The sequence below is a fragment of the Garra rufa genome, chromosome 10 (genome assembly GCF_049309525.1).
Source record: "Garra rufa chromosome 10, GarRuf1.0, whole genome shotgun sequence".
NCBI classification, from domain to species: domain Eukaryota; kingdom Metazoa; phylum Chordata; class Actinopteri; order Cypriniformes; family Cyprinidae; genus Garra; species Garra rufa.
Genome location: NC_133370.1, coordinates 44,961,011 through 44,984,923, shown reverse-complemented (window position 1 = coordinate 44,984,923; position 23,913 = coordinate 44,961,011). Strand labels below are relative to the sequence as shown.

The 23,913-nt window shown below is 31.6% G+C and overlaps 2 protein-coding genes across 2 annotated transcripts in view; both read left to right on the top strand.

The window, feature by feature from the left end:
• Positions 1–4,448: 4,448 nt before the first annotated feature.
• Positions 4,449–19,099, top strand: ro60 (Ro60, Y RNA binding protein). Its single transcript, XM_073848741.1, is given in 10 exon segments — positions 4,449–4,565; positions 6,634–7,021; positions 7,023–7,221; positions 9,422–9,642; positions 9,800–9,946; positions 11,511–11,648; positions 11,746–11,862; positions 13,381–13,497; positions 13,767–13,910; positions 15,575–19,099. Coding segments are annotated over 9 exon segments (1,605 nt in total). The 5' UTR covers positions 4,449–4,565; positions 6,634–6,652; the 3' UTR covers positions 15,728–19,099.
• Positions 19,100–19,671: 572 nt separating this feature from the next.
• Positions 19,672–23,913, top strand: part of cdc73 (cell division cycle 73, Paf1/RNA polymerase II complex component, homolog (S. cerevisiae)) — a 51,846-nt gene continuing 47,604 nt past the window's right edge. Inside the window, exons 1-2 of the mRNA XM_073849240.1 lie at positions 19,672–19,803; positions 21,373–21,478. Coding sequence (XP_073705341.1) covers positions 19,673–19,803; positions 21,373–21,478 — 237 coding nt within the window. The 5' untranslated portion in view covers position 19,672. The remainder of the gene's footprint in view (positions 19,804–21,372; positions 21,479–23,913) is intronic.

The following is a 23,913-nucleotide window of genomic DNA, read 5'->3' as shown; positions in this document are numbered from 1 at the left end:
TATAGTATTGGGTTCTTACCCAAAAAAGTACACTTGTGAATGAAACATTTAGCTAGCTCATTCCAAAAAATGTAACACAAACACATTCACAAAAGCCTGTGTTTATATTTAATTTTTGCAATACATACTGTAAAGTGTCACGTGATGCGTGTTACTATAATCAACGTAGAAGCTACTAACCAATCAGAATCGTTTGTGGTTGTATTAACGGATATTTTCTTTGCGCGTTTTACTGGGCCTACTTGAGCGAACTTTTATTTCCGTGTCAGGGAGGAGGCTCTGATACATGTGGATTTAGACGGTGAAGATATGAAATATGTTATGAAATTACCAAGGAATTAAAACGTTCAAATGCGGCTCAGCGGTGAATGTACGAATCCTACTAATGCTGCGGTTTTGGTCATGAATATTAATCAGGGTACGTGAGTGGATACTCAAGGAAGGTTACTAAGCAACGTCAGTCCAACCTGATTAATATTCACGAGTGTCGTCCCTTGTGCGTCCAGTTTTTGACCTTATACCAGGGCTATATCCGAAATCGCCCCCTATACCCTCATTGACTATTCCCTACATTAGCCCACTCGTACAGTTCACTTGAAGGAGTGAATAAAAACGAGTGAGTGAATTCGGACACTAAGTGCACCGGAAGGACTGCCGCTTTTGCATAGTATTGCTTGCTGTTTAACAATCATTTACAACTGACAGTTCGAGTAGTAAGATTAAAGGATTTATCTTTAACTATGTCAAGGAATTTACGTATAAACCCTGGTTAAAAAAATTAATAATCACTTTACAACGAATTGGTACCTGTGTTGTACACTGTATTACGCCATGGACCAGCGCGTTGTAAAATGAACAGATTGATGATTCAGCTGCTGGCGCCATCGTCTGGCGAGACGCGGGAATTCAGTCGGGAATGCACTCGAGAGCATCCACTATGGTTTCGAACACCACTTAAAATGGCTGTCCCCTCAAATAGTGCACTATTTGAGGGTATAGGGGGCGATTTCGGATACAGCCCAGGACTACTATTCATTAGCAATAGCATTAGCCTTCCACTCGTTTTATTGGTTGATTAACTTTATGTGGAGTACGTTACCAGTGGATGGTTTTGTCATGTCCTGTACAGATGTAAGTTTCCGCAATGTCTATAGGCGTTTCTCAATGTCAAGGAAGGATCCTCGGAAGCCAGAATTTCGAGGATGCTACGTCATCGACATCCGTCGAAGGACTGTTCCAATGTCGAGGATCCTCGGAATTTCAACCAAGGACTGTGTCCTTCATTCGAAAAATATCCCATACACAGGAAAGGATGCATAGGTGTAGCCTTCGCGCTCTTCGCGCTCTAAAATCACCCACAATCCTATGCGTGCAGCTTTGCTATCTTGTTCAAAAATACAAATGTCGGACGTTATCGGAGTCATGAAGGGAATGAAGGGATCATTCTGCTCAATAGGGTAAAAATAGTGTAGTTGGGGAAATTAAAAAATAAACTTGTTTGTGAGATAGGACAAGTCTTTAACAAATAGTTGTTAAATTATAAATATTTTTAAATATCAAATATTATTACAATGGCTTGGTTGAATTCCGGTGTGTTATTTATAGATAACAGACAACCGCGAAGTATACGGCACACGGTTGCCATGAAAAACAGAGCGTTGCTATGGACGCAGTTTTGTTCACTCAGGCAATATAATCGTTTTTAAATCAATAAACTCCTTTTTAATCATATTGATTTTTTGACTGTCAAGTGTGTTTAAACAGTGCAGGGTCAATTTGACGAAATGGATGTAATTATTTTTAAATGAATGATAAGAGCGGACCTTTCACTGAGGTAATGACGCAATAACGTGCACTTGCTAGCCTGTTCCATTTATGTGTTCTCCGAATGCTTAAGAGGAGCCTCGCCTAGCCTCTGAAGGAAGTGACTTGGAAGGACCAGTCCTGCCAAGGATGTATCCTTGACATTGAGAAACACCTAGTATAAGCAGACTTGACACCTGGCTTACTTTGAGCACTGGAAAGCACTGATATAATATGTCGTTTTATTTATATTAGTATAAAATAGCTACGGCAGATTTATGAGAGAGTTTGCCTGCTCAGTAAAGATGTCTGGTTACCTTGCTTAACCCCGTTTTTAGTGAAAAAGCTGCAGGATAGCGCCCTCTAGCGACGATAGGGTCCAATCGTAGCGCTCGCTTTTGTTAATGCAGTGTAATCTGTGAGTTGTCTTTCTCGTCTGCTTATTGATTATTTTACGTTTTCAGCTGAACTGAGATGTCTTCCACACTGCGCGGCAGTCGCTTCATGTAAAACTAAACTGTCTGAGAGTGTTCATCATAGAAATAAATAGGTAGAGAGGCGTAGTGTGGCTCATAGTGATGTGATGACGCGATTCATGTGCGACACTTAATTGAAGCATGAATGTTGCTGTTAATACATTTTAATACAATGAAATAATAAATAAAATAAAAGGTATAATGAAACATAAAATAAAAAAAACATTAAAAAGTAAAAAAGTAAACATCAACTTTATTATTTTTAATATTTATGTAATAACAAATATAATCAACAGAAAATAAAAATTACTCAGATTTTTTAAAACGGAAATAAATGGCATAAAGGACAGTTGAAAATGATCAGATGCATCTAAAATGATCATTCAATAGAGATTTGTTCAACATTTAAATATTCAATCATTACGTCAGCACAATTAAAATCTTAAACACACATGATGATTAGTGTTGGGAAATAATAGTAATAATAATTATTATTAATATTATTACTATTGTTGTTGTTGTTGTTGTTGTTGTTATTTTAAAGTAATGATAATATAAAATTACCATGTACTGTGTAATTAAAACAGTTTTTTTTTAGAAAACTGGCTTTTAACATGCATGATGATTAGTGTTAAGAAATAATAATAATAAATATTATTATTATTATTTTAAAGTACATTATAATAGACAACTGCCATATACTGTATAATTAAAATATTTTAAGAAAATTTTAACACATGATGATTAGTGTTGGAAAATAATAATAATAATAATAATAATAATAATAATTATTATTATTATTATTATTTCTCAACATAATATTAAATTATTATTATTATTATTATTATTGTGGTTATTTTAAAGTAACAATAATAAATATTATTATTATTTTAAAGTAAAAGAAAAGAAAATTGCCATGTACTGTATAATTAAAATATTTTCAGAAAATTAGATTTTAACACGCATGATAATTACTGTTGGGAAATAGAAATATAATAATAATAATAATAATAATTATTATTATTATTATTATTATTATTTCTCAACATAATTATAAATATTATTATTATTATAAAGTTATAATAATAAATATTATTATTATTTTAAAGTGCATGATAATAGAAAATTTGCATGTACTGTATAATTAAAATATTTTCAGAGAACTGGATTTTAACACACATGATGATTAGTGTTGAAAAATAATAATAATATAATATATAATAATTATTATTTATATTATTATTAATAAATTATTATTATTATTAAATATGTACTCTTTTGATGTAATATTTGACCCTCTAACTCTAGCACTCTCTATTCTATGTCTATTCTTTAAAAAAACTCTATCTTTTCTATCTTTTTTCTTTTTATTTATTAAACAATTAACAAAAAAAAACACTAGCTTGCTCTATTATTTTTCTGTTGTATTCATTTTTTTATTTATTTACTATATAATTAAATAAACCTTGCTACATATATTGCATTAAGCTAATCTGTGACTTGTCATAGCACTGCTCTTTTATTGATTTTGATTGCTTCCATTGCTTTGGATAAAAGCGTCTGCTAAATGATTAAATATAAATGTAAATAACCTGGGCTTTAAAGAATTAAAAATGATTAATTTTCAAGTCAGATTCTATAATATTGTAAAAAAAAAAAGAAAAGAAAGAATGTTAAAATGTTAAAATATTTAAATTGTATAAATTATTAATACAATACATACAAATATTTTCTAAACATAGTTTCTTGATATAATCCATTTTTAATGTTAAATGAAAGCATTTGAGATTTTGTTATAGGCTACAATTTGTCAGTAAAACATTTACCATGTAAAAATGTAATTTTGTTTTTATTCATTACTATATCTCTTATATTCTCTTTGGAAAAAACGGAATATTTATATGTTTTATATGTTTTATTTTTTTCAACGGCTGGATGGAACGTTGTCTCGGGCTGTGTCTCAAAACCTAGTGAGTTGCCTACATGGACAGCATGTTAGATCATTCCCATTCCCGTTCCGACTCAAAAGAACTTGCGTATCAAATCACAAAATTCTCGAAAAACTCAAAAAGTTCCAATCCTCACTAAAAAAAAAAAGTTGCGCATCGCGTCCCAATCCTTGCCGTTGATGTCTATCTAGGAATGCCGCTATGTTTTGAGACGCGGCCATTGTGTTGAGCTCAGTCGGGAATCTTCGCTGTTCTCTTCTTCCTTGAGTCAGATTTTTTTAGGGAGGAGCTGTGACTCTCGGGAAGATCTAGAGACTTTGGCTGAGGACAACAGCAGGTAGAGAGCTTTTGGACTTATTAAAAGTTTTCCAGCTTCATTTTGAGATATTTATTCATGCAAAGACAGTTTATTGTGCGGTTGGAGAGGGATGTATGTTAGCATCAGGCTAAGAGATCTTCGTCTACCCCTCCCTTCTTCTTTTTCGTGTGTGATTTAAAGGTCGAGGTCTTGATGTTGTTGATCAATGCTGTAGTATAGGTGTGATGGAGCAGTTCAGTGTCAACTTTATTAGCTGGATGAGTGTATTTTAAGGTTTTGCTCGCTCTGGCTAGCTGGCTAACAGGATTAAAGGCGCTAGTGATCTGAGCCTCATAAAGCTGACAAAACAAAATGATGCGCTCAGTCTCAGTCTGACACTCTTTGAAGAGATGAGCCATAGACTAACATATATACTGGTTTATATTATATGTTAAAAGCTGAAATGAAGAGTTGCATTACACTATGTTGCACTTAAAAAGTCGTGTCACTATTATTGTATCACTTAGCATATATAATGATCAATTTAGCACTTTGTACAAAACAAGTAGGCTACAAACCTAATTGTATGTAATATCATGGTGTGTGCGTAATTCTAACACATATAATAACTGCATATAGACGTATATATTTCAAGATATTTATTTTATAAATGTCTAAAAATGGATATTTATTTTTATATATTTATTTTGAATTTTATTTAAATGATTATAGTTTAAAAAAAGATATATATAATTCTTGTTATAATTTATTATTTTATTTGTTATACACATAAATATTAAAAATCAATATTTAAAGATATATTTATTTATTTGTTTGTTAATTTGATACTTATTATTTATTCATTATATATCATAATACAAATATATATGCAATATAAATATACATATTTAAAATAATAAATTAAATATTAACATACTAATTAAATTATATTTAGTATTTCTATTATATATTTGTGTGCGTGCCTGTTTACATAAGTAAATATTCAAATATTAATTTTTATTTATTATATATATGTAAATATTTATTTAATATATAAATGTAATGTAGTTTTATTTATTTATAATTTAATTTGTCATACACATGTATACATAAATATTAAAAGTAAATATGTATGTATTTGTTTATTTTATGATTCATATGTAATTATTATATATTATATATTATTGTCTATAAATATAAATTTATATTTATTTTATATATTTATGTATTTTAATTTTATTTATAATTTAATTTGTTATACACATGCATACACAAATACTAAAAGTGAATATGTATTTATTTGTTTTATATTTAATATTTAGTTATTATATATTATATTGTATTGTCTATAAATATACATTTATATTTAATTTATATATTTATATATTTATTTGTCATTTTATTAAAAATTTTATTTGTTATGCACATGCATACATAAATATTGAAAGTGAATATGTATTTATTTACTTTATATTTATTTAATTATTATATATTATATAGTATTGTATATAAATATACATTTATTTAATATATTTATATATTTGAAATTGTATTTATTTATAATTATATTTGTCATACACATGCATACATAAATATTAAAAGAAAATAAGTATTTTATATTATTTATATTAAGTAATTTATATTTATTTTATATATTTATTTGTAATTTTATTTATAATTTCGTTATACATATGCATACATAAATATTAAAAGTGAATATGTATTTTTTATTTATTTTATATTTAATTATTATATGTTATATAGAATTGTATATAAATATAAATTGAAATGTATTTTATATATTTATTTATTTATAATTTCATTTGTTATACACATGCATAAATAAATCTTAAATATTAAAAGTAAATAAGTATTTTTTTTTTAATATTTAATATTTATTAAGTATTATATAGTATTGTTTATGAATGTACATTTTAAATATAACATTTAATATTGTGTCATATATATAGGTTGTTACTATAGTAAAAAATTATCAATGTTTTTAATAGGTTATTTTACAGTCTTATATATTTGCACAAATCAGAATGCATGCATGTTGATGTCCCGTGCTCAGAGTCTAATGTTAACCTCTGTTGTCTGTCTTCAGGACTGAAGGACGGTTAAATATGGACCCAGCATCTCTTCCAGAGCAGCTGTCAGTTGTTAATGAACAGGTGCTGAACTCATCGGGCAGATCAGTGACCGCAGCTCTAAGTCTGCGCCGCTTCCTCTGTTACGGCTCTGAGGGCACCACATACAGCACTAAAGAGTGTCCTCTGGGCATAGAGAATGCCCTGGCCCTGATGCAGTTCATCGAGGGCGGACGGGGCTGTGAGGTGGTGGATGAGATCAAACGCTTGAATCTGGAGGGCCACGCTGTCCGTCCCAACCCCAGCCTCTTCGCCCTGGCTGTCTGCTCGCAGCACGCAGACTGCAAGACCAAGCAGGCCGCCTTACGGGCGCTGAATGAACTGTGTCGGTCACCCGTTCAGCTCCTTCACTTTTGTGCAATATAAAAAAGAGCTGAAACAGGGCTCTGGGATGTGGGGTCGGGCTCTGCGGAGGGCCGTGACTGATTGGTACAACAGCCAGGACGGTATGAGCCTGGCGCGGACCGTGACCAAGTGCAAGCACAGAGTGGGCTGGTCCCACCAGGACCTCCTCAGGCTGTCCCACATGAAGCCTACCAATGACAGTGAGTGCTTGATGTGGACCGTAACCAGCTATAGGTTAATGGAAATCACCCATATATTGAATTCTAAAAGTACTTTTGTCTATTCAGTGATTTTGACTGACATAATATAAATAAAATAAATATGTAAGAAGTAGAATTAATCAATCAAAATAAATAATACAAAAAAATTATATACACTGTCGCTCAAAAGTTTGGGATCAGTAAGATTTTTTTATGTTAAAAAAAAAAAAGTCTAATATGCTCATTAAAGTTCCATTTATTTGATAAAAAAAAAACAGGAAAAAGTAATATTATTAAATATTGCAATTCGAAATAACTGTTTTTTTTATTTTAATCTACTTATATATATATATATACTTATATACTATATATTGTATAGTATTGGTTATAAATGTAAAATTTATTTAATATATTTATATATTTGTAAATTTATTTATTTACATTTTTAATTGTCATACGCATGCATACATATTAAAAGTAAATAAGTATTTATTTATTTTATAAAAAAGTAATATTATGAAATATCATTGCAATTCAAAATAACATTTTTTTCTCATTTTAATACACTTTAAATTATATATTATATAGTATTGTTTATAAATTGTTAAAAATTTATTTTATATATTTATATATTTGTAATTTTATTTCATTTTTATTTGTCATACACATGCATACATATTAAAAGTAAATAAGTATTTATTTATTTTATAAAAAGTAATATTATGAAATATTATTGCAGTTCAAAATAACATTTAAAATATATTTTATATCTGTGATGCAAAGCTGAATTTTCATCAGCCATTACTCCAGTCTTCAGCGTCACATGATCCTTTAGAAATCATTCTAATATACAGATTTATTACTTTTATTATCAGTGTTGGAAACAATTGTGCTGCTTACTATTTTTTTTGGACCCTGTGATTCTTTTTTAGGATTCTTTGATGAATAAAAACAACAACATTTTTCTAACAATGTAAGTCTTTACTATCACTTTTTATTTATTTAACACATCCTTGCTGAATAAAAGTATTAATTTCTTTCAAGGAGAGAAAGAAAGAAAAAATTACTGACCCCAAACTTTGAACAAGGTGTTTATTGTTACAAAAGTTTTCTATTTTAATCAAATGCTGTTCTTTTTAATGTTTTATTTAATAGAGAATCCTGAAAAAGTATCACAGGTTCCAAAAATAATAATAAATTATATTTTAAAGTATAATAAAATAGAAAAACACTATTTTGAATTGCATTAACATTTCAAAATATGAAAGATTTTTCTGTATTTGTAATCAAATAAACACAGCCTTGAAGAGCAGGAAAGTCTTCTTTTTAAAATCTTAATGATCCCAAACTTTTGAGCAGAAGTGTATATATATATATATATATATATATATATATATATATATATATATATATATATATATATATATAATTTTAATTTTTTTATATACATTTTTTTTTTCTGAGCCATCTTAACAATATTTATTATCAAAATTGTCTCACCAAGGAATTCTTTAGTATTATGCAAAAAATTACTACATTATCGTTAATCATTAAAAAAATTAAATAAAATATAATAATGATAAAAATGCAATTAGTTTCTTTCTGTATATAATGTAATTATATTATAAGCCCTCTTATTATATAAATTATCAAAATAATAATTTCTAAAGGCACTTTTTGCAATATCTGTTCAGTGATTTTAATGTCACAATATAAATATAATAAATATGTAAATAATGGAATAATTAAAATGTGATCAATGATGAAATCAAATCAAATAAACTACAAAAACTATGTAAAATTCTAATACATGTGTTTATATATATATATGATTTATAAATGCATATAAATGGTAAAAATGCAATGCAGTAATTTCAGTTTCAGTAATGCAGTTTTAATACATTTTTAAAAACATTTCACTAAATTCTGGGCCCTCTAATGCTTATTATTAAAATTAATTATGAAATCATTAAAATATATATAAATATTTTAATATATTAAATATTTAAATAATATTTTTTAAATATATAATATTAATATGTAATATTTAAAATTCAAATTTACATATATATATAAAACAGTAATTTTCAGTAATAAATTCGGAGCCCTTATTAAATGATAAAACCACGCATTTGCAGAAATGCAGTATTTTGGAAAAGTCACATGATGAAAGCTGAGCATGTGCTCTTGTTCTTTACAGCTGTTGCAGTTGTTTGCAAATACATCACAAAAGGTTGGAAAGGGGTTCAGGAAGCATATGGTGATAAGGAGAAATCCGAGGATGTGCAGAAGGTTTTTGCCTATCTGGAAACTGTGGAGAAAGCCAAGCACTCCACCGATGAACAGGAGCTCATTCATCTCATTGAGGAGCAGAGGCTGGAGAAAGAGCAGATCCTGACCAACCACCTCAAGTCCAAAGAGGTCTGAACCTCATCTTGTGTTTTTAATAGCAGTTTAACTGCTTATAAATATGGCTGTGCTACTGAAGTTAAAAATTTCAATAGAATTGGTATCAACTGCTGAAATGTTGGTGTTTTGCTAAGAGAAATGATGACTTCAGATATTGGTCCTTGTTTAGGTATGGAAAGCACTGCTGAAAGAGATGCCCATGGCTGTTTTATTGAAGCATTTGGGGAAGCTGACAGCAAACAAGGTTCTGGCAGCAGGAAGTCCAGATGTTGCAGCTGTTTGTGAGAGGATTCAGGATGAGACAGCTCTGAAAAAGGTAGGTTTACAAAACATGATTTTAAGACAATCCAGCAATGATCCTTGGTTCAGTTATTCTCAACTCTTCATATTTATTCTATTTCATGTTATTATTCATTTTATAAATAGCATTTGGATATTTATAATACTTGAATGTGATTGCATTAGATAACAAAAAATGGCACTTTCAAACAATTGACATGAGAGCTTTTATCAGCTTCTAATCTAGTTTTTCAAGACATTATTAGTGGATGTGTGAAGTCAGTTCTCCTCAGGTTCATACATGTGCCCTAATAGAGAATTATGTATCAACATTATAGTAATAGTATATTTACTGTATTATAATAACAAACCTATTTATATTTTTTGTGGTAAACTTATATTTTGTTTTTTTGAAATGTAAAATTAAAACAAAAATATTATATAAAATATTTTCTAATTTAGTGGCATTCATACATTACATAAGTACATAAGTATTACATTTTGAATGTTAAAATACTCAACAATATTTGTAATATATTATGCAAATATTTATTTATTTGTTTGTTTTGTTACTACAAACAATAAAACATTTTTTTTAAATGGTTTGCTAGAAAAGTGTTATTTTTCTAAACTATGCTTGATTTGTTATTTTGTAGTATTAATAATAATATTAAACCAATTTTTTTAAAGTATTAAATAATTTAAATAAAGTATTTCATAAGAGTACAATTTAAAATGTCCAAATACTTGAATATAAAAATATTTATTGTTATAGTAGTAGTAATATGCATGGCTAAGAACTTCATTTGGCGATTTTCTCAATATTTTGATTTTTTTTTTCCACCCTCAGATTCCAGATTTTCAAATGGTTGTATCTCAGACAAATATTGTCCAATCCTAAATAATTACAAACTTGAAAACTTTTTTAAAATGGTTTGCTGGATGTTGTATTTCTTATATGTGACCCTGGACCACAAAACCAGTCATAAGGTTAAATTTGACAAAACTGAGATTTATACATCATATGAAAGCTCAATAAATAAGCTTTCTATTGATGTATGGTTTGTTAGGATAGGACAATATTTGGCCGAGATACATCTATTTGAAATCATAAATCTGAGGATGCAAAAAAATCAAAAAGACTGAGAAAATCACCTTTAAAGTTGTCCAAATTAGGTTCTTAACAATGCATATTACAAATCAAAAATTACATTTTGATATGTTTACAGTAGGAATTTTACAAAACATCTTCATGGAACATGATCTTTACTTAATTTCCTAATGATTTTTGGCATAAAAGAAAAATCAATAATTTTGACCCATGCAATGTATTTTTGGCTATTGCTACAAACATACCCCAGCGACTTAAGACTGGTTTTGTGGTCCAGGGTCACATATTTCTTATTTGAGATAAATAATGCTTGGTTATGTTAGTTTGTAGTAGGAGTAATAATATTAATAAGTAAAATGTTTGTTTTTTTCTCTCATTTTGGCGCGTTTGTACATTTTAAGTAAAATTTAAAATTGAATAAAAAAATAATAATAATTTCAAAGTCCAAATGCTTATATATACATTTTGACTTGCAAATCTGCTACTTCAGGCAAAAACACAACCGTTCAACATTCTTGTGGCGTCTGAAAACTATAAGAGAGGTCATGGGAAGCGTAGCAAACTAAAATGGGAGCCGGACGGAGACATTGTTCAAGCCTTGGACTGCGCCTTCTGCAAAAGCATTTCAGTGAGTGCCGTTGTGAAATAAACTATAGATTCCATCATATTCGATATAGTACAGAAATCATATTGTGATGTTAAGCTGTGACTCTTTCTGTCTCCAGATTGTGGAGCCCACAGGCAAGCGGTTTTTGGTGGCAGTGGATGTAAGTTCTTCTCTGAGCAGCGTGACTCACGGCAGCTCCATCAGCACTGTGGCAGTGGCAGCGGCGATGTGTTTGGTGAGAGACAACACTGCAAACTTACTCAAATCCTCTTATGCAACACAGTGAAGTCTGTGAGGAGACTGAAGTCACATTTTAAGCTAAGATTTTGTCACTGGAGGAAGTGTGTGTGGCTGTCGGGGTCCGCCTCGCGCATATTTCACATTCCTCGCATATTCCTTTTCTGATGGGACACTCTAGTCTTGTAAACATCGATGAATAGTCTCTCCAGTGCAGTCTTCTAGTATGCGAATCATATAAAGACATTTTAGACACTTTAAGAAGAGTGAAGTGTTGATTTTATTCTAAACAAGAACTTAGAAACCTTGTGTGACTTATAGACTTTTAGTTGATTTGTGTTAGCTTTAAGTCAAACATTTAATTGATATACACCTCTGACACTTTAAAGCATATCATATTAAATGGTACTCAGATTTTATTTTTCCAAAGGAAATGGAACAGTTTATTGAACATTTAGACAAACAGAAACCTGTAAAAAGATTCCAGATTTCACGTGTTTTTTGTGAACTATCATTCGATGCTCATTTTATGAGCTACTAATTGATAGATTAGGCTTCTATGGCTCATATATAATGATATATTCAGGATATGGAGAAATGTGAGGTGTAAAAAGACATCAATTTTATTCAGAGGCCCAACTGATTGAAAATATGCAATTTGGTGCATTTGCTGATATTTATATGGCCAAAAGTGAGATTCATTTTTGATAGCTTGTAAATCAATGAGATCTTATGACAGCAATGCAAATTACTTGCATAAAATGCAGATACACAGCAGGTTTCTCTCTATATCCCCCAATAATATGATGTTTAAATAATATGATATTACAATATTTTTGTGATCAAAACTCTATAGTTTTTTTTATAGTGGCAAAACTTGCATTATAAAGCAGTGCAACACAATAATGCTTGAGCGAGAAACAAAAAAAAATGTTTCTCAAAAGCCTGATGGATCATATTTGATGCATTGTATCAAAAAAAGGCTAAATTATGTAAACCTGAGTTGCTTTATTACTGAGAATATAAAAAATCTACTGCAAAACTTTTCATTATTAGGTAAAAGAAGTCACACAGATGACAGAATGCATGTAGTTGTGTACAATAGATTTTAGAGCAAAGTTTTGAACATGTTTGAACATAATTTAGAGTCTTACATTTTTGCATGTCATATGATTCATGTGCTATCATAGGGTTAAATTGTAGAATAACTTGGTTCCTGCTTCAACTGGAAATTGGTTAACACAGGAAATAAGAATGTGCACATGAAGCTATATCGTGGGGTCTTTTGAAGGAAAAGATTACCCATAAATTAAAATCTCTTCTTTTTGTGACCATTGTGACACATTTGGCTATTTTATTTGAACATGGTCACCTGTGTGCTACATCTCTTTCTTCTTAGTTTTTTTTGGTAGCCCCTACAGATTCTAAAGAAAAAAAAATGAAGAGATATAAAAAGTGAAGCTTCAAATTCATTTTCAGAGTGAACTTTGAGTAATTCTGTTTATTTGAATGGCAGGTGATTGCACAGACGGAGCCAGATGCACAGATCGTGGTTTTCTCTGAAGGAAGCGTTCTTCCCTGTGCAGTCTCTTCTGATATGACGTTTATGCAGGTAGCAGCACAGCTCATCAAGGTAAGACGATGCTGAGAAAACATTTTGTGCTATAAAAATGTCACTTTCATTTTCGTGTGAAAAAGTACAGACATGTTGCTTCCTGTTAATACTACAAGACCACACTTAATTGCAGCATCCTGAATGCATTCAAGCTATAGAATTCTCTCACATACTTCTGTGGTGACCCGTACCCTTATTACAAACACAAATTGTAGTCATCAAATCCCTTTGTGAATGATTCGATCTAGTTTATCTGTAGTCATAATTCATATGTGACTTCTCTCTAGACTCCCGGTGGCAGTACAGACTGTGCCTCACCCATCACCTGGGCCTCAGAGAATGATAAAATTGTGGACATCTTTATCATTCTCACTAATAATCAAACGCTTGGGAGGGAAAATCCAGCAGACATACTGAAGATGTATAGACAGGTAAGTGGAACTTGAAAGGGAATACAAAAATGATGTGTTTTTATGCTAACTATAGCTGTATTTATTTAAAAATAAATATAAATATAGTGAAAACTGAGATATTGTAAAATAATATTGCAGCTAAAGATAACTGGTTTCTTTTTTAAATATATTTAAAAACGTGATTTTATTAGTAATGCTGTCAGTTGATTCAAAATGAATTAATCAGACATTTTTCTGTAATTAATTGCTGATTCATTTCATTTATGTTGCCATAATTTCAAAGAACATTAAGATTAAAATGTTTATTGGTGTCTTTTTACTAAATAGCCTATTATTATATATGAAGACCAGAATCATTGATACCAATACTGTTACAGTCTCTATTAAATTTATTTTCCCCTCAATTTTAGCCATTAATTATAGCCATTTAACATTACAGTATAATTGAAAAACATTTTTTTAACATTTAATAGGCTTTGAAATGTATAACGACTTTTAATTTTAAGTGAACTTAACTTAACATTTTGAGTAGAGAGTAGTGATTTTCTCACTACTCTTTACTGTCATTTGGGACTTCATTTACAAATGTGTTTTATTTTGTTTTTCTCCACAAAAGAGAACTCAATGCACTACTGGCCAGTACCACATTTACTTCTGATTTGCGTTTATTTTGTTAATTGCGTTAAATGTTTTTAAAGTGTAAAAAAATATAATAATAATTATAATAATGTCTTTCTTTCTTCAGTCGATAAGAAATTATGTTTTTTGTGGAAAACATTTCAGGATTTTTCTCCATTTAGTGGACTTCTATGCTGCCCCAGAGTTAGAAATTCCAAAATGCAGCTTCAAAAGGCCTCAAACAATCCCAGCCGAAGAAGTAGGGTACTTATTTAGTAAAACGATCGGTCATTTTCTGAAAAAAAAAAAAAAAATCAATTTATATACTTTTTAACCTCAAACACTCGTCTTCGTCTTCTCTTTATCTTTAAAATTGCCTTACATCGCTATTTGACCTTTTTTGTAAAGGGCGATTAATTGTCCTTCAGCGATGTAGGGCAATTTTAATGTAGGAAAAGAAAATGAGACGGGAGTTTTTTGACATACCCTAACTGTGTTGAACCGGAAAAACAGAGTTCACGCAGAGCTAGACAAGGCGAGCATTTGAGGTTAAAAAGTCTATAAATTTTCAGTTTGTTTAGAAAATGACCAATCGTTTCACTAGATAAGACCCTTCTTCCTCGGCTGGGATCATTTAGAGCCCTTTGAAGCTGCATTTAAACTGCATTTTGGAATTTCAAACTCGCAGAAACCATAGTAATCTACTATATGGAGAGAAATCCTAAAATGTTTTCCTCTTTATGACTAAAGAAAGAAAGACATGAACCTCTTGGATGACAAGGAGGTGAGTAAATTATCTGTAAATTTTTGTTCTGGAAGTGAACTTCTCCTTAATTGCCCCATCAGTGCAGCTAAATATTTTTGTGGAAACTTTGCTTTTTTTTCAGGATTCTTTGATGAATAGGAAGTTCAAATTAGTAGCATTTTTTAAAATAGTTATTCAGTAACATTTTGATCATTTTTAATGTCTCTGATTAAGAGTATGGATAACTTTCAAAATTAGTTGGCAATATGAAATAAAGCTAAGTTTTCTTAATTTTGGTCCTGTTTTTTTATTTTTTTAGAAAAGTGGTGTATTTTCCAAACTGATTGTGTGCGGACTGATTGCCAACTCCCTGTCCATCGCTGACCCCGAAGACCGAGGCATGCTGGACATCTGCGGCTTTGACTCGCAAGCGGTTGAAGTCATCCGTAACTTCGCACTCGATGTCATTTAAAAGCGATTGGTTTTGTAGCATGCAGTCGATTTTCTGAAAGGACAATGAGACATCGATGCATCAACATGCAAAAAAAGTTTTTACATTTTAATTTGGAAATCATATTGTTTGTTTTCGCAGTTTGGAATCAAGTCCAAATGTAATTGCATATCCAGCAGGCTGGATTCGTTGCAGTGAAAAATCAAAGAGAGCAAATTCATTCAGTATACTGTATGTTTATCAACCTGGTCCAATGAAATGTTGCTTGTTTGCAAGAAGAGCATAGCTGAAGTACAGTGCCCTCCACTATTATTAGAACCCTTGGTAAATATGAGCAAAGGTGAATGTGAAAATAAATCTGCATTGTTTATCCTTTTAATCTTTCATTCAAAAATTCACAAAATTCTAACCTGTCATTAAAGTAAAACAATAGAACCTGGGAGGGAAACCTCATTATGAAATGTTTTTCTCTAGTTCACGTTGGCCACTATTTTTGGCACCCAATTATTACAAACGTCCTTTTCCCAAGATAACAGTTCTGAGTTTTCTCCAACTATGTCTAATGATTTTGGAGAACACCTGACAAGAGATCAGAGACCATTGCTTCACACAGAATCTCTCTCTTCCCTGCTTCATGTTGGTGCTTCTTCTCTTTAGTTTCTTTTCAGGCCATGGTAGAAGCTTCATTCTGTGCTCAGTGACACAATTTTGTGTTGATTTTGATGTTCGTTTTGGATCATCGTCCTTCTGGAAGATGCAACCATGGCCCATTATAAGATTTCTAACAGAGGCGGTCAGGTTTTGATTTTTTATCTGCTGGTATTTGATAGAATCCATGAAGCCATGTATCTAAACAAGATGTCCAGGACCTCCGGCAGAAATAGGTCCATAACATTAAAGACCCAGCAGTATTTTTAACCGTGGACATGGGATACTTTTTTTTATCCCTGTCTGCACCAAAACCATCTGGAGGTTTAGCTGCCAAAAAGCTCATTTTTAGTTTCATCTGACCATAGAAGCCAGTCCTGTTTGAAGTTCCAATCATGTCTGACAAGTGAATATGCTGGAGTTTGTTTTTGGATGAGCCAGGAGGATTTTTTTTGAAACCCTCTTAAACAACATGTGGTGATGTAGGGGCTGTTTGGTCATTTTATTTTAGGCTTTCTGACCCCAAGACTCAACAATTCTCTGCAATTCTCCAGCTGTGATCCTTGGAGAGTCTTTGGCCACTCAAACTCTCCTCCTTATCGTGCATTAGGATGATATAGACACACATCCTCTTCTAGGCAGATTTGTAACATCTTTAGTTGATTGGAACTTCTTAATTGGTGGGAATGGGGATTTTCAATGCTTTAGCTCTTTTCTTACAGCCACTTTCTATTTTGTGAAGCTCAACAAACTTGTTCTGCGCACCAGAACTATATTATTTGGTTTTACTTCTTGTGATGGATGATTAAGGGAATTTGGCTTTTGTGTTCCTCATATTTATAATCCTATGGAACAGAAAGTCATGGCTGGACAATTTTATACTCCTAGCCACCCTGGTGTGCTAAAACAATTGTAATATTAATGGGAATATACTTCAGAGATATTTTACTTAGACAAATTTCTAGGGGTGCCAATAATTGTGGCCAACATGAACTAGAGAAAAAACATTTATTTCATAATGAGATTTCCCCCTCAGGTTCCATCGTTTTACTTAAAGGAAAGGTTCGAATTTTGTGAATTTTTCGAATGAAAGATCTAAAGGATAAAAAAATGCAGATTTATTTTCACAGTCACCTTTTACCAAGGGTGCCAATATTAGTGGAGGGCACTGTATGTCTTTCACACAGTCTTTGAGAAGTTCATGCACATCCCTGACCTTCCTTGGAAGTAATGTACTATATTTTTAAAGGCCTTGCTCATTATGTGTAGCGTCTCCATTCGTGTTTTGTTCTGTGTAATGAGATGTTTGACAATACACATCAAGCTAAGGTCTTCCACAAAAATCTAAAAGAAATATCAAGCAAAATACATTTGCGAGGTCAATGAAATCAGATGTTCTCTGAAACCCATGTAGCCTAAATTACTAGACTTGTCGGTAATGTTTTAATGTTGAAATACCTCAAGTGTTCTGTGGTCCAGTAACTTGATATATGATATATGAACACTAACAACCTTTTATTATAATTCAAGAGGCTTGACCCTTAAAGGAACGCTCCACTTTTTTTTTTGGAAATTGGCTCATTCTCCAACTCCCCCCGAGTTAATAAGTTGAGTTTTACTGTTTTGAAATCCATTCAGCTGTATTCCTGTTCTGGAGATATCACTTTTAGCATAGCGTGATATTACTGCGCCTGCTTCCTCCATGTTACGGCAGCAAACTTCCTTGACTATTACACCAGAATGGGAGCGTAGTTCCTAATCTTATTGGCCTAGAAAATCGCATCTTTACATTTTCCGCCGGTCTTAGTACACGATATAACTACAGAAGAGTCAAGTTTTAAATAGGACAAATATCGAAACCCGTTGGTCATTTTTGAACGCGATGCTATTGGTCTCATAGGATTCAATGATCTATGCTAAGCTATGCTAAAAGTGATATCGCCAGAACAGGAGAACGGCTGAATGGATTTCAAAACAGTAAAAATCAGATAATTAACTCGGGGGTAGTTGGAGAATGAGCCTATTTCCAAAAAAAGTGGAGTGTTCCTTGAAGACTTACGTGAATATTTTACGGTTTACTCTTTGGCACACTTTTGATGAACTAAATAACATTTCGAAATTGTGAAAAAGAAATGTATGCATTGAATGATACAGATCCTTGTTAATGGATCTCACTACTAGATTCTTTGTATATGTGTAGAAAGTTACTTTTTTGCGTTTTCTTTTGCCCTTTGTGCCTCTTAGGGACAAATCAAGGTTGTAAGTTTGCTAACGCTGCTAGGATGATTACTATGTAAATGTAAGAAAATGTAGGCACAAACTAACAAACACTAAAACTTCTGTAGATAGTTACTACCTGTTACTTTTGAGATACAATATTGAATGTATTTGTGTAATACTACGGATAATTTAGGTCTAAACCCTTTTGATTTATTATGGGATAAATAAATATGGCAAATAATGAAAGGCTGTGCTCTCATGGATTTTACAAAATTGGAATATAAATTGAAATTTATTGTATTTATTGAATTTAGTTAACATGATAGCAAGTTACCAAAGTTTATTTGTATTATTTGTTTGTATTACTCTACTGTAGTAACACTATTCAAGTAATAAAACTAAAAGTATTTTAGTATTTGAAGCCAAAATGACGTTTCCCCTTTCTAATTGGGTTCTGTCTAAAAAAATATTTTTTTCTCTGTTAGTAACACATTAATTATAAAATTAATAAAGAGCCTTTTGAAAGTAATTTGTGATGCTTCTTATTTCTGTTCTGCTCAGATTGTATCTTAGTCATAACAAGTCTGTGTGATGTAAAATGGGAATTTATTAGAAGCAGTTATAGTGATAATATTATTGTTTTTTTTATTTTTAGAAAATATGATGTGCTGAAAAGATCAGAATATAATAATAAAATAAATAAAAACGTATTTAGAAAGCCATCACATAAATGCAAGCGATTTAATGAATAAACAATGATTAAATGTATAAAGTCTGACTGGCTTTTTCTGTGTGTGTTTAACCGTGAGTAAACACAGTTGAGCCTTGACAGTGGTACCTGAGGTTCGGTTTAGCTGCCCTAGATTTGCCTGAGCTCTGCATTCGAGTCTTAAATACGTTTTACTACTTAACATTTATTCGACTATAAATAATCCCTTTACTAACTCTACCTATATTATCTCTATTGCGGTTGAAGCTCAACAAATACGAATTAAAAATCATTTTAATTCACCCGTTTTAGATGCGCTATTCGAGGCAGCCCTGTTCTGAGAAGTTGCTGGGTCTTAAATAAAACACTCGTAATGAGGAGACGCGATCATGGCGGACGTGTTGAGTGTTCTTCGCCAGTACAACATCCAGAAAAAGGAGATTGTTGCGAAAGGGGATGAAGTTATTTTCGGAGAATTCTCCTGGCCTAAAAATGTCAAGACTAACTATGTCATTTGGGGGTAAGTGTGCGCTTGCTCTGCTCAGTTGTTCGTGTTGTTTTGAGCTGAGCTGCATTAGCTGCTAACGCGCTACTGATGGGCTCGTGTGGAGAAACTCGTCCTGTGTTGAAATGTTCGTGTACAGGATACAGTATTTTGTATCTGGAAGTTAGTGTAGATGCGTATGTAGACACTGTGAGCTTATAACTAATATTTTGGCTGGTGCTTAAACCCCACAGAGCTGTTTGCATAGGCAACATTTAGGCTGCACTGATGCTGCGTAACAACTTCTCATTTGTTACAGTGTGGACTCTTCATCAGTTGCTTTGATTGAGAGTTTAAAACTTTGTGAACACTGTCCACTTTTTCGGTAGCACAAAGTAGGGTCTTCAGAGTGTGTTTTTGGACATGGTATACTTTGAAATACACTGGTGTAACATGTAAATACCAATATGGTAATCAAAGTGTGCCTCATAGTATTACTACTTACAATGGAACCATAATAATACCTTTTATAAGGTATAATTGTTTATAATCGACTGTCCAGCACACTAAGTTATGTTGTGAAGCCACCTGATTTCATATTTTGTGTCCTATATATGGTTGTTTTGTAACACATTTTTATGAAAATGTGTCTTGTTGAAGTAAATGAATATATACACTACCAGTCAAAAGTTTTTGAACCGTAAGTTTTTTAATGTTTTTAAAAGTAGTCTCTTATACTCACCAAGCCTGCATTGATTTGATCTAAAGTATAGCAAAAGCAGTAATAATGTGAAATGTTTACTATTTAAAATATCTTAAATAAAAACTTAAACCTAAAATAACTTTTTATTTGAGAAATTTTAAAATGTAATTTATTTTTGTGATTTCAAAGCTATAGCATCATTACTCCGGTCACATGTTATTATTATGTTAAAAACAGCTGAGTAGAATTTTACTTTTTAGGTTTCTTTGATGATTAGAAATTTCAGAAGGAGAGAAGTTATCTGAAATAGAAATCTTTCGTAACATTATGAATGTCTTTATCACTTTTGAACAATTTAAAGCATCCTTGAAAAACATATAAATCTTTAATGTTACAAAAGCTTTTTATTTCAGATAAATTCTGATCTTTGAATTTTTATATTCATCAAATAATCATAAAAATGTACTCAACTGTTTTAATTGATAATAAAAAATGTTTCTTGTTAACATATATTAGAATAATTTCTGAAGGAGCATGTGACACTGAAGACTTGGAGTAATGATGCTGAAAATTCAGCTTTGATCACAGGAATAAATTACATTTTAAGATATATTTAAATAGAAAGCAGTTATTTTAAATAGGAAAAAAAAAATCACAATATTACTGCTTTTACTGTATTTTGGATCGAATAAATGCAGTCTTGGTGAGCAGAAAAGACTTTTTTTTTTTTTTTTTTTTTTATATTAAAGATCTTACTGTTCAAAAACTGTTGACCAGTAGTGTATATCCAACTTTGCATTTACATAATGCTGGTGATATATTTTGTGATGAAGATTCTGAAGAAACGTTTGTACCTTTTGTGTGTATTTATTCATTTAACATGCAATTTAATGTAATTACAGAACTGGAAAAGAGGGACAGCCTAAAGAGTACTACACTCTCGATTCTATTCTTTTCCTGCTCAACAATGTACATCTTCCTCACCCGTCCTATGTGCGGAGAGCTGCAGTAAGTACAGTTTATAGCATACATTTTTATGCGTAAAGTGTATTGATTTTTATTATTGTGTAGTTTTTTTTTTTATTTTATTTTTTATGATATTTAAGCCCATTTAAACCCTGCCTCTTCCAAAAGTCAGTAGTCTGCTGTAGGAGTGGGAATCTTCAGGCACTTCACGATCCGATCCGATTCCAAAACGATTCTTGATCTACATTTTTTTTCCCCCAATTAATTCTTCTGCTGTGCAAATACATTTTTACAACTTTACATTTTAACAAAATTTAAAATTGCCGTTTCTATGCTTTTTGTTTATAGTTGGAATCTCTGTCAGTACTGCCATCTTAAAAGTAGGGGTGTGAATCTTCACTGGTTTTACAATTAAATTTAATTACGATTTTCATTAACTAAATATGATGCGGCACATTCTCAGTTTTCAATATTACTGCACATGGCTATATTTTCATATACATTTTATATCAAGTTTATTTGTGCAAAATATACTTTTTTTGTAATATATATATATATATATATATATATATATATATATATATATATTAGTGGTGGGCCGTTATCGGCGTTAACGTGCTGCGTTAACGTGAAACTCTTATCGCGCGATAAAAAAAAATATCGCCGTTAATCTATGCTCAAATTTGGGTTGGGAGCTGGGTCTAAACTACGCAAGCTATGATGACTTTCACCTTGATAGTTTAACGCGGATGTATACCGAAGACTGAATATGGTCCCGCGTTTAAGTCTCCTCCGCCAAAATACAGACGGGATCTCCTCGTCCTCCATTCATAAAAACCGAATCTACTATAGCGCGAAATGCCACGTAAATTTGTCGTTTTTTGGATTCAGAAATCAAATGTTGGTCAGTCTCTTAATTCAAATCGCGATATGGACTAGTGTATGTGAAAACTGAAATGCAAAAAGACCGTTTTAATATGAATCCGGTATGTTCCGTTTGCCTAGCTGTATGTATGCATTGCGGAGACGAGCTTTTACTACAGGCATACTGAAACACACGTGACGCTCCCGGTAATTTTTGGCATTTTCATTTCACATGAACAGATAAACTCAATCTCCCAAACTGCTGTGAGTGTCACTTTTACCGTTTCATTTGAGAAAACTAGCATCATATCATACTGTATGACACAGAAACTTCACGGCAACCTGTCAAAATAAAAGTACGGTGTAACATGTAATGTGCTGGGTAGGTGTTGACGTTAAAAAAAACACAATCTAATAGGTAGAAAAAATAATTTCATTGTTAGTTAGTTAGTAAACACAAGTACATCAAATTGAACATAATTTATTTTCATCAACAAATTATCATAGAACAGCTTTATGAGCTTTATGATCCATTCTCAAAGACTTTAAGTCATTATTTGGGTAGCACACATATTCTGAATGCCTTCAGCAGAATTCAAATTAGCCATTTTAATCTAGATTAATCTAGATTAATTCCAAAATTTAATCTAGATTAATCTAGATTAAAAAAATTAATCTATGCCCACCCCTTATATATATATATATATATATATATTAGGGCCGGGACTTTAACGCGTTAATTTAGATTAATTAATTACACAAAAATAACGCGTTAAAATTTAACGCATTTTAATCGCACTAAGTTTTGCACCGCGGAACGTTTCTCACTGGATGAGATTCGGCGGACCGATTATACTGGAGCACAAACTAGCGTTCAGACAAGCCAAAGAACTTATACCAAAGAAGCTGCATCCGTTCTAAATAGTATTGTATGTCCCAAATCGTAGTATGTTTAAAAAGCATTCCAAAGATTCCCGGATGGTCTACTACTTAACGATCAATGCACACTCTTAACTGCTAATATTGCCCGCAACACACTGCGCCGTGAACGAGGATTCGATTAGAACTACAAACACGCATAAAAAGTGTTAAACTACAAACATGGAGGATATACGCGACCAACGGACAGGTAGAGAAAGGGGTTTGAGTGATAAATAATCAGTGTGTAACCTGATAAAAACTATTTTTTAAATGTTATCCGCGTTATTTTCCATTTATAATGATAGGTTTGGTCATTAACGTTTAAATGCATAATTAAGCAAACACAAGAGCAGAGTTCTCGGAATGAAAGACTGGTTAAAGGGATAGTTCACCCAAAAATGAAAATTTGATGTTTATCTGCTTACCCCCAATGCATCCAAGATGTAGGTGACTTAGTTTCCTCAGAAGAATACAAACCAAGATTTTTAATGAAAACCGGTGCTGTCTGCCAGCCTTATCATGGGTGTGGATGGGCACCAGACCTTTAAAAGTAAACAAAAACATGCACAGACAAATCCAAATTACACCCTGCGACTCGTGACGATACATTGATGTCTTAAGACACGAAACGATCGGTTTTTGAGAGAAACTGAACAGTATTTATATCATTTTTACCTTTGATACACAGCCAG